The following is a 21,130-nucleotide window of genomic DNA, read 5'->3' as shown; positions in this document are numbered from 1 at the left end:
TCCATTAGAGCCACAGGCGCCCAGCCGACCTCCAGTAAAGAAGGCGTGGCTCCGCCGCCAGGGGCGCCAGGAAAGGGCGCCGCTGGTTTCCCGGGCGGAGGAGGGACTTAGCTCCTTCTTAAAGAGGCCGCGCTCAAATTTCTCGGGAGCCCGTCAGCAGTTGATGGATCACGCAGGTGTTTGGAGACCTTAGTTGAGACGCTCTGAGGTTTAACATGCTCTCACAGGCTAAACGTATCCTTTCAGATGCTTCCAAAGTCTCTGTTGCTCCACAGAGTTATCCAGTCACAAAAGGTGTGACTGGTAGAGGACACTCAAAAATGATCGTCCTGCAATTCAAATGTCAGAATGATTAAAATTCAACCATGTTTAGGAATTCAAGAAACTATCTTTCACAGTCATATGCAAAAATAATAATAATGGCTCTGAAAGAAACTGAGACAATTCTAAGGGAAAAAAATTGCAAAAAAAACCCCCAACACACTGTGGTATTGGTATAGGGGCATATAATTTAGGTCATAAATGTAACAGAACAGAATATCGGGCACACACAAAGATATATGTGTATGATTTTATCCTTGATTTATGGGTATAGTGGCACCAGATAGCAGTGGGAAATACAAGCTTTTAAGGATGTTCTGGAGTACTGAAGTATGCAAATGGTTAAAATGCGACTTTAGACTTCTTCAAACTGGACACAAATATTAGCTGCAGGTAGATAAGGCTTACTTGGAATGACAGAAATGATTGTTTTTATAAGCTGATTGAAGAGAATGCAGATCAGATGTACACAAAGAAGGATTTCTCAAAACAGACTCAAAAACATGACAGGGAGTATGTATCCAAATAGAGCCAACTACATTGAAAGAGAGGGTCGATTATAATAAAATACCAAGAAAATTGAAATAACCGGCCACAGAGTTGAGAAGACATTTGAATTATTTATAATTGTTTAAGAGCTGGTCTATAAATAGTAAATTTATGTAATAAATAAGTCCTACAAATTAATTAGATAGAAGTCATCTCAAAAGAATTAAAACCGTTTTTTATAGATGACAAGAATTCCAAAAAGCCAACCATATCAATAAGAAGAAAGACTTTGAAAGTCGAACCTTAAATCAGAATGACCTCAGTGAATGGCAGACTGGGAAACTAACAGCCCTTGCTCCTTCTAAAAACACTGAGTAAACAACAACATGCTAATCAAAATAGCTTTGTGAGTACTACAGAAACCAGTTGAGGGTCTGCAGAAACCAAGCAAACACCCCAACCAAAAAAAAAAAATCCACAATTAAAATGATAAGGAATCTGAGGGTATTTTCGCTGGCCCTAGCCCCATGCCCTCCTCCCTGACACCAAACAGGCAGGTGGAAGTGGCCCAATTCTCAGTTCTGCTCTGGGAAAGAAAGGAAAAGTGAAGGACTTGATTGCAATCTTCTGGTGTGTCTGAAGCCTGACCAACGTTCTGGTTTCTGCATTGCCTGTCTCAGCGCTGATGGTAAGGGCGGCAACAGTTTGAAAGTCAGGATGGAGACCAGTCAGGGACTAGCAGATTCCAAGCCTTGGGACAGCTGCCAGGAACTGCAGTCCTGCCTGCAGGTGCCTGGGGACAAAAAGGTTATGGCAGAGGAATGCAGTAGAATGTTTAATGCTGAGTAAAATGAGGGGAGGGTGGGACTATTAGGGAAATTAAGACACTAAATGCTGCATACTGTGTAGGCAGAACTTGGGGAACCCACACTGGCACACACTGGAGGGAAGAGGCAGGTCCAGAGAAGTTCTGACAAAGCCTTTAGCCTCCACAATGGGTTGGTTAGTAAAGATTTTTCTCTGCGTGGAGCCAGTCCCTAGAGGCTTGGAGAGGTGGCTTAATGTGACAACTAAGGGAATAATGGTCACATCACCTTTGCCTAATCACAAGTATGACATCCCTCTTAAGACGCATGCTCAAGGGAAGGGAGTTATAGAGCCTTGTGCATCAGGAGGCAGGAGTCTTGGGGGCCATCTTATAATTCCACCTGCTGCAGTGGATTTTGCTAAGAGACACCTGCCCAAGAAGACTTATGCTTGCTATATTCTTGATAAAAAACAGTCCAGCCTCTCCATGCCAGCATCCCTATATGGTATGTAGCACTTTGCCAGCAGAACTAACCCTGGAGGAGGGACCACACTGGCTACCAATGACCAGAGGGCCTCACCGCAGACCTCAGTGGACTCCAGAGGCACGAAGGTGTGCTGCAGCCTGGCCTCCCATCTTTCTGGGCCCCCACCTGGTTTGGAATCCTGGAATATAATCACTCTGAGAATTATCGACGATCGAATGGATTTCTGCCTGGCTTCTTCTGGTACCACCTAGCTCCCAGGAAAGTTTTGAATTGTGGGGCATAACCAACTGGCACTGGCCGAGTTTTTTTTAAGAGTTAGTACCTGCCCCTTCAGACATGTTATATCCACTATAGGTAATCCAGAGGTCATAATATTTGTTGGGAAATATTCAAACTTGCTTTGCCTTGTTGGCTGGCAGATGAACCAGCTGCTGGCCCAACAATTATTTGCTGATTAGGAAAATGTTTTTAAAATCAGTTGCCATGGGCTGAATGTTTGTGCTCACTCCTTCCCCAAATTCAGTCATCACACCCCAGTAGGATGGTATTTAGAGGCAGGGCCTTTGGGAAAAATCAGATCATGAGGGTAGCACCCTCATGAATGGGATTATTGACCTTACAACAGGACCTACACCAGGACCCGACCACGCTAGCGTCCTGATCTTGGACTTCAAGTCCAGAACTGTTATTTAAGCTGTCCAGTCAATGGTACTTTTTACGGCCGACTAAGACAGCAGTGTGGCATGTTAGTGTCTCCCGAGTTAGGTCTTGTCTCAGAGGGTCTGGGCATGGCCTTGTCTAAGGGTAAGAAGCCACACAAAGGGACACTGAAGGCCCACCCAGGCTCTGAGACTCATGAGCCAGGGCAGCACACTGACAGCTACTTTCCCTGTGAGCTGGGCCACTCATCCCACCTGTAACCCTTCCTGGCTGCAATGTGCAGGCAGGTGCAAATTATTGGCTGAGGCAGCCTCTGGGATGTCCCATTTCTAATCTATAGTCCCATTACTCCTTTGTCACATTGTCTGTTATACAGTTTTTAATTTAAGAAAGGTGGAAACTGAGTCAGGAGACTTGGACCTGGCTTCAGTTCATCCCCAAATTAGACTAATTTTTTAAACAGCTCGATTGAGATCGAATTCACATACCACAACAATAACTCTTTTAAAGAGTACAACTCCGTGGTTTCTGGACCACTCACAGGTTTGTACAGCCATCACCGCTATGGTAGCCACAGCATAAGCTGCTCCACCTTGAGCAGCAGAGACTCTGAAACCTACATACATTCCTCTTTCCTGCTTAGAGTTACAAATAATGGCTGGCTAGCGAAGGGAGAATTAATCTTGCTTGAGAATTCCAGGGATGGCTTTAAGGAGGGGGTAGCAGACGGACCTTGGAGTAGAAGACTGATTGCACATGAGACCATCAAAGAGGATGCTACTCAGACTGCCCCGCGGCCAGTCTCAGGATGATCATCGGAGCTGCCTGTGCTGTTCTGCACGTTGCCACCCACCTGTGAACCCCCGAAACTCCTCTTTAAAACTCTGTCCTCTAACCAGCACTTGGAGATGGTCCCAGGACATTAGTCCACCATCTTCCCAGGTGGATGGCTTCTTGACCAAAGTAACTTTATCACCAACACTTGTCTCCCGAGTATTGGCCTTTCTAGTGGTTAGCAGCTGAACTTGGGGTTGGTACCAGCTTTGTCTGGTTACAGTCCTTTTTTCTTTTTTTTAACATTTTCATTGCCCCCCAAAGAAAGCCCTACACCCACGAACCATCCTTCCCTTTTCTCCCCTCCCCCAGCACCTAGAACCACTTACCTACTTTCAGCCTCTATGGAATTGCCTGTTCTGGGTATTGCATATAAATGGAATCATACAACGTGTAACCTTTTGTGTCTAACCTCTTTGTGTATTTTGAAGGATCATCTATTTTGTAGCACGTGGCAGCACTTCTGTCTTTTTCCTTGCTTAATAATATCCTGTTGTATGGACAGAATGCATTATGTTTGGTTGTTTATCAGTTGATGGGCATATATGATGTTTCCACCTTTTTGCTCCTATAAAAAATGCTGCTTTGAACATTTGTGTGCAGGTTTCTCATATTTTCAATTCTTTTGGATATATACCTAGGAGTGGAATTGCTGGGACATGTAGCGTCTCTATATTTAACTTTCTGATGAACCATCAGACTGTTTGCCCAAATCAAAAGCACCGTCTAGATTAAATCTTGTCTCTTTTGTGTTCCCACAGCCTTGGTGGCTCCCGGCTTACAGCTCTCGGAACACCTGGCAATCTTTTATAGCTCTTGGCTTGCAGACCCATTTCCCTCACCAGGTCCCAGCACCTTAAAAACAAGGATTACTATATCTTAATCTGGTGTCATATTTATTTTGACACTCAGTCTCCTTGCATGTAAAATGGAAGCAAGCTACTGAAATTGATATTAGTGTCCCCGGGGAAGCTTTGTTTAATGCAGGTGGTTCCCTGGCCCGGTTTGGGAGACTGCCTGGAGAAATTCCTGGTTAGGAGTGAGAAAAGAACGTCCCGACAATTTCTCTTTCACACTTAGGAAGCTGGACTTTTTTCTTTTCTTTTCCAATTAAGTTCTATGTATTCATAAACCGTGACAGCTAAGCAGCAAGAATTTCTGTATCATATGAATTTATTTTCTCTTATATACATCTAGCTTGCTTTCTTTCGAGTGCTCTTGCACAAGCTTCTCCGGGGAACGTCATGGCACACCCTCAGTCACCTGAAACCCCTGCGGGGGCTCCTCCACACTAGCCAGCACCTCCTGCACCTGCTTCGTCTGCTTTCACATATTCTCCATCTCTGAAGTGTGCAGAGCATCCTTTATCTTCACTTCCTTTACTAACTTTTGCTCTTGATTCAATTTCTTTTCAATGTGTTTTCTTCTTTTCGATCTAATAACTAAATATAGACATAATGTTATTGAGATAACAACTAATAAATGAGGACTAGAAATGGGGACAAAAGTGAGAAAAATATGGAAAAATAAAGGTAACAACAATGGCATTTTCAGGCTATAAGCAATGTTATTTGTCTGGTAAGGATGGTGAATATTGCATTTTTAAATCAGTTCCCCACTTTCTGTGGTCAAGCTTTATAAATACCCAGTTAAAAAATATATAATTTATAATAACTATCAATGGAGTATAACCTTTAAAAAGTATGACTCACCATACTGTATACCTGTAACATATAACACTGTACATCAACTATACTTCAATTTTTAAAATGATATTGTAAAACAAATACATACATAAAGTTTTAAAAAATTAGAGAAGTTATAATTCAATGTAATGAAAAGACACTGAAAAACTATCCTCTAAGGGTACAAGGGCCGTCTGCCTCGGGGAGCACCAGTGACTTCTATTCCTTGACCTCTCAGCTCTGACGGTCCAACTCTGGGCTTCTTAGAGGGGAGGTCCACGCAGGGGACGTCAGTGTGATTGAATCAGACATTGTATGTATTTTTGCTCTAGAATTTTTTTAAGCAAGTATCCAAGAATCTCAGAACTTCTACAAAAAGCAGGTTTATGTGCGCATATACACTGTTCTCTCCTCACAGGGACTTGCAGGTGTGGTGGGCTCCCGGGGGCTTTTGACCCGGGGGCAGTAACCTCCACTTTGCGGGCCTGGATCCCATTTCCACGTCAGATCGAGGCAGATGGTGCAGGAGGGACATCGACCTGACTGTGTTCAAAACTCAGCAATAACGCTGCACAAATGGTACATTTAAGGGAAATGTTTAGTATGGGAAAGGTTTTGTTTCCCAAACTATTTTCAGTCCTCGAATTGCCCTGCAGAAGGAACCAAGCAACCACAGCTGTTTGTCCTTCTGTGTAATCTGATGGGACAGGTCATTTCTGTAGGTGTGGCCGTAAACATCTATCTTGCTTACCTCAGACTCCATCAACTCCCACTTAGCTCTGCCTTTGAAAACCAGACCATCATGGCCAGCTCAGCTTTCATGCAACTCTGGACCTGACAAAAAAACTGGCTGCCCCTCTACCTGAATGAATGAACTTTTCCAGTTCCTTCTCATTCTCGGGAAGCAGATACGTGGACTCGTCCAGGCTGTCATCCTCGGGGCTCTCCTCCTCGTCTGCTGATGGTACCCTGATATTTTTATAAAGCAATGCCAGCTGTTGTCTCTCCTCAGCCTGTGCCAGTCGACTGGAGAACAATGCAGATGAATTTAAAAGCCCAATTTTCACGATAAATCCTCACATCTTAAATTCTGTGACTTTTTGATGGAAAAGGGTCACTAGTACACGGTGGTAGTTGGGGGAGGGAGGCAGAAATAGACTGTGAAACCAAAGTTTTCACAGATCTCAGATTTGTGCTGACGAGCAGAAAAGGAGTAACTGATGATGCCAAGTTGGATCGGAGCCAAGACCAGGGTGGGATGAATGAGGCACTCATGTTGGGTACAAAACGCCACAATCAAGTTGAAGATCTTAGTGCAGTATTTTACAAAAGAATAATTAATGCCAAGAAATCCACAATGAACAGAAGGTCAACATTTTCAGGAAAGACAGTATAGGTGTTACTGGCTTTTCCTTTGGTTCAGTTTCCAATATGATTTGCCTCAGCAGCATTCCTGAGCCTGTATTTAAAATATTGATATTTTGTTTATTATGGATTTTTGAAGGCATGAATTTAGATTTTTTTAAAAATACTGTATTAAATTATTATTTATCTTGATTATCAAATTTTTGGCACACACCCACCCCCTTACATTTTGCACCTGAGGTGAGCGCCTCACCCACCTCACCCTGGGTCCAACCTTGGACATGGATCTCTGTTTGAAGTGGAAATGGGCAATAGTGTTTTACCTTTTCCTAACACGCTTACATTCCTGACTGTGCTTGACTCGTGTAGTAACTAGTAATTTTAGGGCTAGTGTATCTGTGCTCTCAGGGGCTGGGATGGAGGGAAGGGACAGGAGGAATAGTCCAGAATCATACTGTGCAGCGGGGGGAACTGGCCTGACTGTAATCAGGAGGTTGGTGCAGGAGCAGGATTTGGGTGAGGAGAGTGAGGTGCTCCCTTTAGGTGCAGTATTTAAGGGGGTGCCAAAACCTCAGTAATGATGATAAATATTTTGACTTAATATTTTTTAAAATTGAAAGGAATGGGAAAAATCCATGATAAACCAAATATCAAAATTTTAAAGACAGGATCCAACAGTGCTGTGATTAACCACACAAAAGCCTGAGGCAAAGGGGAAAATATGAGTCTCTATATACATGTTTTTATGTATTATTTTATGGTTATTCTTTTCTGAAACTTTATGAATATAGTTGAGAATATATGAAAAAATTTAAAAATGCATAATCAAAACTCACACCATTACTTTAAGTTGACATACTTTATATCAGAAACAAAATTTATTATAATTTTACTTTCCTGGTTTAAATGAAATCACACTCACCAATATATTTTCAAAATCTGCTTCTGGGAAAAATGAACCGCTAAAAATTACATGAAGACATGTACTTTGGGCACACATTTTTCCTTTTGCCCTAAGCTCTCCCATGGCACCAAGGGTAACACAAATGCAAAAGCTGTAAATGTTGACATTAGTTCAGTAACTTAATTGGGCACTGAAAGTCCAGGAAGACACAATTCAGCGAGTTATTTTAGAAATTTTTCTATCTGTTAACATCTTTGTCAATACTAAAGAAATAAACTGAAATTGCAATTACATAAACTGAGTCAAAGGAGATCACCACATTAGGTATTCTGGAGCCAGACATGCTGGTGACACACTCTCATTAGCAAAATTTCTTCAATTTTACTTTTAATTTTGCCTTCATTTGATGTACACCAAGGTGATCCTAAAATGGCTACCTTAAAAAACATCCCACACATGGCAGTATATTCCCCATGGACATACTTAATTCTAATAGAGTAAATAATTTAGTACTTCCTCAGTTTGATGGGATACAGTGGAATCCCAGAACTAAATCCTAGACTAGGAATCAACATGTTGGCACTGATCAGAGCAGCACAATGTCACAGTGCGGCTCACTTTTGTCTAATACTAACTTCAAAGTGATCGCAGAGTAGGGAGGGTGTAGCTCAGTGGTAGGGTGTGTGCTCCACATGCATGAGGTCCTGGGTTCAATCCCCAGTACCTCCATTTAAATAAAATTAACCTAAGTGTTCATCAACAGATGACTGAATAAAGAAGTTGTGGTATAATTATACAACGGAATACTACTCAACCATAAAAAAGAATAAAATAAGGCCATTTGCAGCAACATGGATGGACCTGGAGATTGTAATTCTAAGTGAAGTAAGCCAGAAAGAGAAAGAAAAATACCATATGATATTGCTTATATGTGGAACCTAAAAAAAAAGACACAAATGAACTTATTTACAAAAGAGAAACAGACTCACAGACATACAGAACAAATTTATGGTTACCAGGGGGTAAATGGGGTGGCAAGGGATAAGTTGGGAATTCAAAATCTGCATCTCTTGGGGAGTGATGGAAATGTTAGTTATCTTGATTGTGGTGGTGGTGGTTTCATGGGTGTGCACACCTATCAAAATTCATCAAATTGTACATCTGAAATATGTGTAGTTTACAATATAGAAATTGTACCACAATAAAGTTGTTTTTTAAAAACTTAAAAATAAATAGATAAACCTAATTACCTTTCCTCCACCAACAAAAACAAAAAACAAAACAAAAACAATGATCACAGAACTTGACTGTAAGTTTTATCGGTGCGAACAAGATGAAATGTCTTCCCCAAACGCTAGTATTACCCCAGAGAGCCTTGATGATAAGTTTCTAGTGAAAGAGGGAGTGGTCACTCTTCTCTGCTTTGCAATGTTAAGATTCCTCCCAAAGTATCAAGTTCACATTTTGGGGGGATGCCAGCATCTCAGATAGTGGCATTCAAATATTTTTTTTAATGGAGGGACTGGGGGTTGAACCCAGGACCTCAGGCATGCTAAGCAGGCATGCTACCACTGAGCTCTACCCGACCCCTCAAACATTTCTGATCATGGTCTCAAGTAAGAAATAAGCTTTACCTCACAATCGTGTGTCTGAAAAGATTGAGAATCAGTATTTACTTTAATACATGTAATGCTTTGTAATATTTTCTATTCTACTAAATTGTACTCTATCCTGTTTCTTTTTATATTTTTCTTTTATATCATGACCCAACATGAACACAGTCCGTATTCTAAAAGACACTGTCTATCATATATAATGACTATAATGAGTTCGTGATTATAAGAACTGTCATTATTATTATCATTACCATCACAAAATAATAACCTACTTAACTAGTTACGTCTTACGTAAGGGTGGTGAAGGTTACCCAGAACATACTTACTAGATCATATAGGAAATAGCGATGCCACACACCAGGGCGATGCTGAAGGCTACCCCCGCGACTGTAACTACTTGAACAAGAGCAGGTCTATGAGGAATCAGTGCTAAAAATGGAAAGAACAGACGTTCTCACTAAATCCTGTTTTAGCTGTGACTATCAGTGAGTATGTTACTCATATTGTTTTCCAGAGAAAACCAGGAATACCCTTAAAAATAACATTCTTAATTCTAAAACATATGGAGACTAGACTGCACAGCCTGAGTGAACAAATATACTTTGAATTCCCACCTAAGCCCTGACTCCTTTTCCATCTGCCTCCTGTCTTTGGTCCAAGCCCCTCTGATGCCCCGCAGAGACTGGTCCCCGACTCAGCACGGCAGGCAGCGCCCGCCATCGAGGGGGCTGAAAGGGGAGGATCCTTTGTTTTCCAATCAGGTGCTGCCCGGATAGCCTCAGGCTGTGAACTGCTGTTATGAACGGACATCACAGGGCACTTCAGGATGCAGTTTCACAGACCTGTGTTCCAGGTGTTGGTGTTCGGGACCACTGAATGCCCCACAAAACCACGGAGCTTTGTAGCCTCAGGGGTGTCCGTCTTCCCATTACCTGAATCAAAAAAATAAACAACCAGAGTGACCGTGCAAACCGAACGAGGGAGCAAAGGGCAAAGCAACGAGGTTACCCAGCCACGTGTGAACCCTGACCCACACTCGACCTTCCTGCACTTTGTCTCTTCACTGGTACAGGATGAGGAGTTCAGCGGCTGAGCTGAAAAATACTTTGATAACGATAATTTGGGCGCTGGGGATTAACAGACACACATTACTGTATGCAAAGTAAACAACAAGGACCTGCTGTACAGCACAGGGAACTACATTCAATTTCTTGTAATGACGTATAATGGAAAAGAATCTGAAAAAATACTTATGTATCACTGAGTCGCTTTGCCGTACACCTGAAATTAACACTGTAAGTCAACTACACTTCAATGATAAATTTTCTAAAAGGGCCAAAGAATGTGGACCTTCGGACACCATGGCCTGGACCCCGCTGGGCTTCGTGGTTGTGGGGCTGGGGCGGGGGGCGAAACCCCATCGCTGAGCTTTAGGAAGAGTCGTAGTATCTTTGGGGTGGATGGGTGTATTAACCGTCTGCCTCTGTTTCTCTCTGTATTCCCGGCGCTTTGACATCTCGCGCTATTGTCTGATCTGCCCGAAGCAGCAGCGTTACTGATCCGACCACGGGGAGGGGCTGTGCAGGTGCCGGGAGCTACACCCACGACAGCGCTGGGAGCGTCGGCGACCGCCCCGCCCCGCCCGATCCCCTGACTCACCCTCAGGCTGCGGGGAACGCGTGGGCGCAGTCGCGGTTCGTGCTGTAAGTAGAAGGGGACCAGGAAGAAGAGAGGGGTCTAAGACAGATGTAGGGAAATAAGGATCTGCCCTGGTGTCAGACGAGAGGGGCCGTTCCAGATGGGCAAGATGAGGCTGCGAGGTGCAGCTCAGTGGCAGAGCGCGTGCTTAGCATGTGCTAGGTCCTGGGTTCGATCCCCAGTACCTCCATTAAATAAACAGATAAATAAACCTAATTACCTCCCCCACCAAAATAAATAAATTAATAATTTTAAAAATAAAAAAAAGTAATTGTCAACATAAAAAAAACAAGTAGTTAAGATGGTAAATGTTAAGGGGGATAAAGCTCAGTGGTAGAGCACATGCTTAGCACAAGGAGGTCCTGGTTCAGTCCCCTGTACCTCCACTAAAATAAATAAATAAGCCTAATTACCCCCAAATAAAAAAATAATAACTTTTTAAAAATTTAATAATTAAGAAAAATATATTTGGGGGAGGGTATATAGCTCGTCCTGGGTTCAACCCCCAGTACCTCCATTAAATAAATAAGTAGATAAATAAACCTAATTACCTCACCCCCCCAAAAATAACTAAAAATAAAAATAGAAAGTAATTGTCAAAGTAAAAAAACCCAAACAGCTAAGATGGTAAATGTTGTTAATAAACTTATTCCAATGCCTGGTAGAAACATGGGGCTTAATTTGCAGGAGCACGGAGCTCTGCCGGCACCCAGTGTCTCCTTTCAGGAATATGCACCCTTAAGAACATAATGCACTTGGTTCCTGGCCTGGTTTTGCAGTCGCTGGGAAGCACCCCTATCCCTCCCAAGCTGAGGGCCTGGAGGAAGTCAGCACAGAGTGGCGGGGCTGGGCTCCCATCAGGGCAGAGAGGCAGACAGCTCTGCGATCTGCCAGCTGACAGAGTGAAGAACAGAGCAACTCACTTCGAAGCAGTGCTTCCCTCACCATATTATGTTGTGGCCGGGCTACTGCCAGGCTTAGGAGACAGTGGTCTAGCAGGAGAGAGGGCCCCAGACTAGCGTTCTCACTGAACTGGATGAGGAACCACAAGGACTCACCTCGGAACTGGACCAAAGGCCCTTGAACCTGAGATAGGAGAATCTCCGTAAAGGGCAGCGTGGGCCGCTGGGTGACTTTTGTGGGTGCCTGTGCCTGTCGATAGCCTTGAAGAGAGAACCTGTAGCAGTGAAATGCAATGACCCCACTCTACTCCCCCTGATGGAAATGAAAACCACGGTGGGAGCCACCCCTTAAACCCACTGCTTAGTCGGCTGGTTTGAACTCACCTGCATAAGGCAAGCACAAATGAAGGGGGCATTCCATTAAAAATAAAAATAAAAAGATGAAAGAATTTTGAACCTTGTCCATCATCCCCAAATTGTTCATTATTTTACCATATGGGGGAGAGGAAGTATTTAGACATTTTCCAGCATCAGTCCTGTGTTTCTCTGAGGAACGAAGGTCTTCTACCTACAGAATGTCTGGGTCCTGACTTGGAGCCACCAGTGTGAGGTCAGCACACGCTGCCATGGGGAATTCTCTCATGGAACCGAGTCGGCCAATGGGGAGACACAGAATGTGGGGGCCGGTGCTGGGAGTCAGGCTAAGGTTTTGGGTACAGCTATGAATATGACCGGGTCCCTGCCCTCAGAAAGTGCACGGATCAGTGAGGAGGCAGAGGAAGTCAATTATCAGTCCTTGTGACACAAACAGAACGCAGTCGGGCTCTGTGGTCAAACACCTGAAAAGATCCTCATCTCTGGCTTCCCAGGTGCTGGAGCCAATCCAGTTACTTAACCTCTCCAAGCACCAGTATCCTCCTTGGTGAAACAGGAGGAAGAAGTAATATCTGCTTCACGGGGTCACAGCGATGGCTGAGTAACGGAACCCACACAAAGCTCAAAACCAGTGTGGGCACTGAATATGAGTTCTCGCTGTAATATGCGAGACTACAATATTTGCAAAAAATTCGCAATTCAGTGCACCTCCAACCTCTGGGGTACCTACACTCAGAAACCTAGGCCCAAGTGATGAGGCTGACCGGCTGTCACAAGGGTCCCCCTTTTGCTCTCCTGTAAATGTGACCTAGCGACATTCGGATGCAGCAGTGGCCACGCCACGGGCCACTCCTGGGGACTCCCCGGTCCCCTAATAGAAGCACTCACCTGTGGGCTTGCCCTCACTCTCTGCTCCCCACCTGCTGGGCTGAGCCCCTCCCTGGGTGCTCCTCCCCTGTGGCTCCTCTTCTCAGGGCACCTGATGGACCATCACCTGAGAGAACACAGAGTGGTGTTCATGGCGTTATTTATAGTACACAAGAAGTTATTATAAACCCGAAGTTCCCGCAACCAATGAATGGACAAGCACAGTGTGGTATGACCGTGTGATGGAAGATTGCTCACCCACCGTACGTGCTGCAGTGCTGATGAACTGCGTGCAAACACTGTGCTAAGGCCACACGGCACGTCCTCCCATTTCTGTGAAAGGCCCGAAACAGGCAAATCCACAGCGACAGAATGTGGACCGCCAGGCTGCCGAGGGCCGGGGGAGGAGGGGCAGGGGGTGGAGTAACTGCTAACGGGCTCCTTCCGTGGTGGTGGATGTTCTGCACTTAGACAGTCATGATCCGGCACATGTGAACGCACCGAAAACCACTGCAAAACGGTTAACGTCATGGTCTGCGACTGTCTCAAGAAAGCTACTGATTTTTCAGAACAGACTATTTTTAAGAGTAGCTTTTGTTCACAGCAGAGATCCCACATGCCCTGCCCCTCACGCACAATCACACACACACGCACGCACACGCAGCCACCCCCATTATCAACACCCCGCACCAGACAGGGAGATTGTCACGGCTGCTGCGCCCACACCGACACATCATGGTCAAAGTCCCTAGCCTCTGCTGGGCTGACTCTCGGCATTAGACATTCTGTGGGGTTTGATAAAGGCGCCATGACATGAATCCCAATCTTATAAAACGTCACATAGCACAGCTCCTCTGCTGGAAGCATCCTCTGTGCCACCTCTTCCTTCCGCCCTCCTCCCCCCACCCTCTGGCAGCCACTGGTATTTTTACTGCCCTCATGGGTTTTCCCTCTTCCAGAACATCAGAGAGTTGGGCTCATACAGCACGTAGCCTTTTCAGACTGGCTTCTTTCACTAATTAATACATATTTAACATGACCCATAGTAATATGTTCCTCCGTGTCTTTTCATGGCTTGGCAACTCAAGCTTTTTTTAAATAAAGGTTTGGGGGGAAGGGTATATATAGCTCAGTGGTGCAGTGTGTTCTTAGCATGCACGAGGTCCTGGGTTCAATCCTCGGTACCTCCATTAAGATAAATAAATAAAAACCTAATTTATCCTCCCTCCCCCCCAAAAAAATTAAGGAATAGTTGGTTTACAATATTACAGTAGTTTCAGGTGTAGACCACAGTGATTCACATTTTTTATAGATTATACCTCCATTTAAAGTTATTTTTAAAATAGAAAACAAAGACACCAATTATAAAATATTGGCTGCATCCCTTGCAATGTGCAATGTATCCTTGCAGCTCATTTATTCTACACATAGTAGTTTGTCCCTCTTAATCCAGTACCCCTAACTTTCCCCTCCCTATCAAAGGTATTATTTTTTTTTAAATGGAAAAAGCCACTGAATTTGGATGCTCTTAAGTGTCGCCCATGGACTACAAGCCCAGAAGGCACACCTCCGGGGCAGCCGACCTCCTGCGTGGATCTCACCTGGGACAGTTTCCTTCTTCAAGGATGGGGTCCACCAGTCTCTCCCTGCTCTGGCTGTTCTCCAGGTGCCTTAATTTTTTTGCTCAAGGTTAGGAATTTTAAATTATTACCAGAAGGAACACAAATCAGATCCAAGCTTCTCCACCATGACTGCGACCTTTTCTCTTGGGCTTCAGTACTTTCTCTGTAACACTGCGGTTTCTTCGTGTTTCTCTGCTCCGAGGTTCACCGAGCACCTTTTCATCACCTCTCTGCACAGCCCCTGCACCACACTGGTCCAAGCGGCCATCTCTCGCTGAGTGACCAGAGGTCTCCACACCTGTCTTCCCGTGGTAGCAGCTGCTTCCGCCCGCTCACTGCCCGCCCAGCAGCCACCAGGCCTCTTCAAACACAAAAGCATCTTCTGTCCTTCCTGGGTAGATGCTCAGTGGTGCCGGTGCAGAAACCCAGCCTTCGGGCAAGTCTTTGGGCTGCTCAGCAGGGCTCTGAGAACTCATTCCTCCAGCTTTGGATTCTGAGCAGACTCAGCACCAGGGCTTGGAGCCAACTTCTGCCAAATGGAAAACAAAACCAGTCTTCGGTCAGGAAAGACTTTATTCAGAAATATGAGTCCTGTAAGGAAAGGGGGCTGTCTGCCAGCACCTCCAAGGCTGGGCAGAGAGGAACATGCCTTCACGGGGAGGCATGAACAAGGCTACAAAGAACCGGGTGTGGGGAGTGGGAGATCAGAGGAGACGCCTGCTGTTGGCCAGTTCTAGAGGCGGCCGCTGTTCTGCACCCTAATACTTGTTTAACCTCAGGAGTGAGTCAAAGTTCAAGGGTCTTTGGGGAGGAAAGAAGCTGAACTAAAGTTTGGTGAAGTCGAGATTACAGACTTTTGTTCTGATTGATCAGAGTGGACAGTCTTGCTAATCACTTCCAAGAAAGACAACAGAAATCTGGAGTCTGGATCTGGCCTTGCCCTGTGCAGAAGAGGGGTCCCTGAGAGCCTTATCAGTCCTGTGGGGAAGGATGGTCCTTGGCAGCGAGCCATTTCCTGGAACACAAAAGGTCAGAGGGATTTAACTGCCTCTGTGTTCCAGGAGCCTGAAGCTCAACGTCGTCACCTCTCACCTCCAGGTTTCAGGTCTCCTTTATCCCCGAGTCCTCTGGAGAGGACCTTAGGATGGCCTCCCACGGCCACATGAAGCCTAGACCATCACCTTTTCCTCCAACAGTGTCACTGTCACACGGGGCCAGGTTAGAGTCCCCAGCACCTTGCTTGGCCCTGCCCAAGGTGGCCTTAAAATGACCCCAAGTCATGCTGGCTTCCTTCCCTGTGGTGGAAACCATGCCGGGTCCCACTGGATGTCTGCTCCCAGGATGACAAGAATCCCCAGAGCTCAGCCGACAATACAGATTTCTGGGTCTAGTGGATCGGGGTTGGGGCCACGGTGAGGGGGTTGTCTGTATTTTTAAGAACACCCCAAGTAACTTTTAGGCTCTGGAGTTTGGGAAGCAAGGCCAAACGTAGAGATTTCTGGTTGGCAAATCTGATCATGTTCCCTGCCCCCAGTTCTCCACCTTTGAGACCCTCCCTCTTTGGAGCGTAAATACTCCCACCACGAGGACCCACCTTGAGCAAGGGCGCTGCTCACTGAGCACTACTGGCTCCGCCTGAGAGGGATTTTGTCTCTGTGATGTCACAAGGGAGGCGTTGCCAGGGGAAACAGATCAGCACCTGCAGAGAAACCCAGGCTGAGCCCTGACCTTCATGACTCAGTCTCTGTGTTGCTGGGGCCCCTCTGCACTGCCCACACCCCTTCCTCCGCTCTCCGCTGTCCACAGGTGAGGCTGACTTGTTGCCTCTCTGATTAACCGACTCCTTGACTTCCACCCCCCACGCCCCACTCTACAGTTGAGCATTCTGACTCATCCTTCTCCCACACACAGGGTTTGTGGACCACCTGCCTCCACGTGCAGAGCCCTTCTCCCCGTGGGCCCCACCTCACAGTCAGCCTGTCTCCTCCCCATGGTCGGGAGACCCTGGATGAGGAGAACTCACAGCCGCCCCACCTGATGAGGCTGGGCTGTTGGGAAGCTCAGTCAACAACATGCTGGTGTGTCTCAAGTACTCTCCGTGCCATAGGTGCCGTGTGGGCACAGGGACTCAGCATGACCAGGGCCAGCGTCATCCCCACCCCCATGGGGCTCACAGCCGAGTGCGGTATTGGAAGGAGGTGTGGACAATGAGGAAGGAGACAAGTAGACAGGCGACGTCAGTGGCGTGTGCAATGAGACGGACCGCGAAGGGAAGGATGCACTGACTGTAGGTCTGGAGTGTGGGGCGGGGAGGGTGGGTCTCAGGATATTATCTAGGAGCAGAGACCCAAATGTTGAGAAGAGGAGGAAGGGCCAGCCCTGCCAGGCACTGTGAGATTGTTGGTAATGAAGGTATGTGCTTTTCCTCTTCATGCTTCTTGCATTTTCCTGTTTCTGTCTCAATGACCTTCCTTTGCCCAGAGAACCACCTTCAGTATTTATTAGTGTTGATCCGCTGGCAAAAACCCCACCACTTTGGTCCATCTGAATCTCTTCTTCATCATCATATTTGGTGAAGACGGCATTTGTTTTCCTTCAGTGTCACCCCATCGCCAGCTGGCTTCCATCCTTTCCTATGGGAAGTCAGCTGCCATGTCACTTCTTTAAGGTTAAGGTGTCTTTTCCTGTGAGTGTTTTCAGGGCCATCTCACTGGCTGCAGCAGCTTGTCTGTGACCTGACCAGGTGGGGCTGATCAGATGTGTTGCTGTAGTTGGTGTCTGTCATCACTTCAGAGCAATTTCCAGCCATTCTTTCCTCATATGTTGCTTATGAGGGCTGGGTCTTTAGACACTGAGGTCCAATGTTCTCTTCAGAGCCCCTTCTTCTGAGGACAAGGCCAACCCCTTTTGTGGGGCCCACCTCAGGGTTTTCAAGGCTTTCGATTTCCCCACCATCTTCTCTTTCACTGCCCTTAGTCTCAGAGATGCCAGGCTCCTCTTTAAATCAGTATCCCATTCCCTGTTGAGGATACCACTCTTGTCTTGCATTCCAAGTACCAGCCCCCACTTTGCAACTCTGCTAATGCCTCTAGGGGACAGTCTTTCTGTGGAATCTCATCTTTCTCTGTTTTACTCTTCTTCCCACTGGCATTGCTCCATCTCTTTCTTAATGTATTTCCCTATTTTTTTAAATATATATTTTCATTTTTAATTTTTTTTAAATGGAGGCACTGGGGATTGAACCCAGGACCTTGTGCATGCTGAGCACATGCTCTACCACTGACCGCCGCCTCCCACCCCCGTACATCTTTATATATTTTTTCTTTTTTACATATTTTAATCTTTTATTTATTATTTATTTCTCCCCTTAGCGGAGGCACTAGGAATTGAGCTCAGGACCTCGTGCACACCAAGCATGCACTCCACCACCGAGCTACACCCCCACCCCGACGTGCTCTCCCTGTTTTCTCTTCACTCACAGCATCGCGTGTACGTACGTGCCACTGTCTGACTGCCCTCACCAGAGTCCCAGCTGCACGAAGGCAGGGTGCTGCTTTGTTGCTGCTGTGTCCTAGTCTCCCCACAACACCTGGCGCAATCCGGGCATTTTGTAAACATGTGTTGAGCAAACAAGTGATGAACCCCGTCTGTCCCACAGCAGGGAGCAGCGGCCATCCTTCCTGCTGGAAGTCCCAGTTGGGCAGAGTGGCTGTGGAGGGAAAGCAGGGGCCGAGACAGTAGGCTGGAGGAGGGGGAGGGCAGGGAGGAAGCAAGACTCCAGCACGTGGGTGGCCCCTGCGGCTGCAGAAGGCGGCGTTTCCATTGCGGGCTGGAACTGAAGCTGGCGGGGCGAGTCCCCAAGCCAGGGACAGAGCTAGCTCGCTGCTCTCCTGCTCCCTGACCCAAGCGTCTCCCCAGCTTTCTCCCTGTTCTCCTGATTAGCATCACCCCACCCTTTGCCGTCTCCATAGCAGGGTCCAGAGTGGACAACTGTACTCGCCTCTTTCTGCTGAACAAAGCCTTGAGTCTGATGTTCTGCAATGTCTCATGTTCATGCAAATGTGTTTTTTTCTCTCTGGAAAATCCCAGAACAGTGGAAATGGCTGGTGGTTTCATTGCTAGTCTATGGCCATGGACAGGAGTAAGGAGTGGCTTCACCTCCCCGGAAGGCCCTCCTTGACCCCCTGGTCTGACTGCAGTGCCTGCACGGGTGCTGCCATCACCCCTGCTGAAGCCCCTGCCGTGGTCCAGACACCGCGACCTGTCCCCACCAGTGTACCCAATGTCTCACCTATGGGACTGTGGCTCCTTGAGGGCATCCGCAGGGCCTGGCCCAGGACTCCTTACCCCAGACCCTCCAGGAGGGTTTTCTGAAGGCACAGACGGACCAGCGAACACGTGCTGGAGCGCAGTTTCCCGATGCTCTTTCCTCCCGCTGGTGAACCAGGTGTAGCCGTTCACACTGCAGAACTTACCTGCTTCTGGACTTATCCCCAAGTTGCAGCCGTGAGATGAAATCACTGTCTGGTGGCATCAGCTCCAAGTCTTTGCTGTCCTCATAGCTGGTTTCTGAAAGGGCCTGGAGTCCATGACCCTCCCCGACCCCCACAAACCCCCATCACTATTTCTTATATCAGTGAGCTATGCACTGTGATGGTACACACTCAACTTCTGTGCTGAGTAGTGAACCCGACCCTGCGAAAGAACTAGAAATGACAATGTCCCATGTTAGGATGATTACAACTGGGCTGTTCACATCAGGACTGTGAAAGACTTGCTTACAAGCATTTACCTAGAATGTTAACTGTGGAAGTTCTCCCCCGCTGCCCTCTATCAGGATGTTTGCACCCCTGGCCGCGCTGAGACACCAGAAGACCCACTGAGGCTATGAGTGGCCACACGGCAGTCCCCATCCAATTTACACCAAGTTTCAAAAGCATGAGTCAAGGCCTCCTAGTCCAGCTGCTTTATTCACTGGACGAGAATAATATCCAGTAAATAAACTGGAGGAAGCACAGCACCCACGAAGTTCATTAACACGGAGGCTTGTTTTTCCAGTTATTCAAAGTCCAGATCAACCTCACCCACGATTCCCTTGTGTGCGCTACACAAATCCAAGCCCCACCTTCTTCCCTTCGCCTGGGTTGCCCTCCCTGGACTCTATCAGGCCCCCTCTGTTGTCCTAATAACACGGGAGGGTCTTTAGAGACTGAGTTTGGTGCCTTGGGAATAACTGTAATGCTGGTCTGGCCATTTGTCCACCCCATGCTCATTGAGAACTGAACCCGCTGTGGGCCAGCAGTTCCAGGTCCCAGACGAGTGAGAATCGCTGCCCTCCTGGAGGTCGCGTCTAGTAAGAGCAACAAGCAATAAAGAGAAACATGCTAAGTAAGTCAGATTAAACAGCACGCCTGCAGTTGCTACGTGCCATGAGCACTTACAGCAGATGAGCAGCGCAGGGGAGGCGGTCAAGAATAGCAGGGAGCGGCCGTTTGGACCGGAGCCCCTTGGCCTTGGGCCTGCCTGTGGCGCTTGCTGCTTCTGTGGAGAAGCTGAGCACAAGGAGAGGTCGCTGGGACGGGGACTCCAGTACCTTCCTACAGACCTTCACTTAAAAAGGATTCACAACCGGGTTTCCAGTTCTGGGTGCCACAAGCCAGCTCAATCACAGGCAGCTGAGATAAAGCCATGCGTAACTTAAGAGGCAAAAGAGGAGGGAATATCAGAAACTGTTAGAAAGACCCGGGTTGACCTCTGATTTGAACTGGAGTGCGGGGCTGGGTGGCTGAGGCAGGAGGCAGCACACGGCTTGGCTCTAAGAACAGGAAAGAAGCCTCTGGAGTTTGCCCTGCTTCTCCATGGCCTTTGCCTTGACACAGACAGTGTCTGTCCCCAGCTGCAGCCCAGGCTCCCTGAGGCGTGGAGTCAAGGCAGGGCGGCGGCCTGCGCTTAGGAGCAGCTGAGAAACACGCAGAGACTACCTCACAGCAGGACATGTTTCTCCACACGTTTCTCCACACGTTTCTCCACCCTGCCTCCTCAGCCCTGGGCTGGTGAACCCATTTCAGAGGAACCTCGTTATCTTGTGAGGTGGAGCCTTCACCTCCCCAACCCAGCTTCCGTCCCTCCAGCCCTCAGTTCAGTGGGGTTTATAGGGGCCAGGATCTGATCCTGTCCTGTGTATGCACACACACTGATGGAGCAGCAATGACCCCGAGAGAAACAAATGTGCTCACGGGCCAAGAAATAAGCAATTTTCTGAGCATAACTATTTCAAAAGAAAAACAACACACTGGATTACAGATTCCATCAGAAGCACGTATATTAGAACAGACAGACCAAAATTTTAAGTCAGTCAATCAAGTACATTTAAAGAGAAGGCATGGTATTAGCAACAGGAAATGAGAACTACACATAAAAGGACCAAGCAGAAATACTATGTACATAAGACAGTCGCTGCAGACACAACAGAGGAAACAAGGAGCAAACTGAGGGAA

General features: G+C 46.8%; 1 protein-coding gene and 1 non-coding gene across 2 annotated transcripts; one reads left to right on the top strand and one right to left on the bottom strand.

The window, feature by feature from the left end:
- Positions 1–4,764: 4,764 nt before the first annotated feature.
- Positions 4,765–10,685, bottom strand: C9H19orf18 (chromosome 9 C19orf18 homolog). Its single transcript, XM_045521808.2, has 5 exons — positions 10,520–10,685; positions 10,012–10,296; positions 9,496–9,598; positions 6,147–6,310; positions 4,765–5,041 (listed from the first exon to the last, which is right to left on the bottom strand). Exons 1-5 carry the CDS (start codon positions 10,683–10,685, stop codon positions 4,926–4,928), a joined length of 834 nt encoding a protein of 277 aa, XP_045377764.2. The 3' UTR covers positions 4,765–4,925.
- Positions 8,210–8,282, top strand: TRNAV-CAC (transfer RNA valine (anticodon CAC)). The gene has a single exon. It is a non-coding gene; the product is annotated as a tRNA-Val (tRNA).
- Positions 10,686–21,130: the final 10,445 nt, after the last annotated feature.

Source organism: Camelus bactrianus, chromosome 9 (genome assembly GCF_048773025.1).
Source record: "Camelus bactrianus isolate YW-2024 breed Bactrian camel chromosome 9, ASM4877302v1, whole genome shotgun sequence".
Lineage (NCBI taxonomy): Eukaryota > Metazoa > Chordata > Mammalia > Artiodactyla > Camelidae > Camelus > Camelus bactrianus.
This window is presented reverse-complemented; position numbering and strand designations above follow the sequence as displayed.

What these genes read in the sequence shown, in the direction of transcription:
- C9H19orf18 (XM_045521808.2), bottom strand. Translation starts at nt 10,685, where the DNA reads ATGTCAAAGCGCCGGGAATACAGAGAGAAACAGAGGCAGACGGTTAAT. An exon ending in CCAGGCCATGGTGTCCGAAG is followed by an intron (nt 10,297 to 10,519) that starts GTCCACATTCTT and finishes GTTAATCCCCAG; the next exon opens with CGCCCAAATTATCGTTATCA. An exon ending in CACCAACACCTGGAACACAG is followed by an intron (nt 9,599 to 10,011) that starts GTCTGTGAAACT and finishes TTCCATTTTTAG; the next exon opens with CACTGATTCCTCATAGACCT.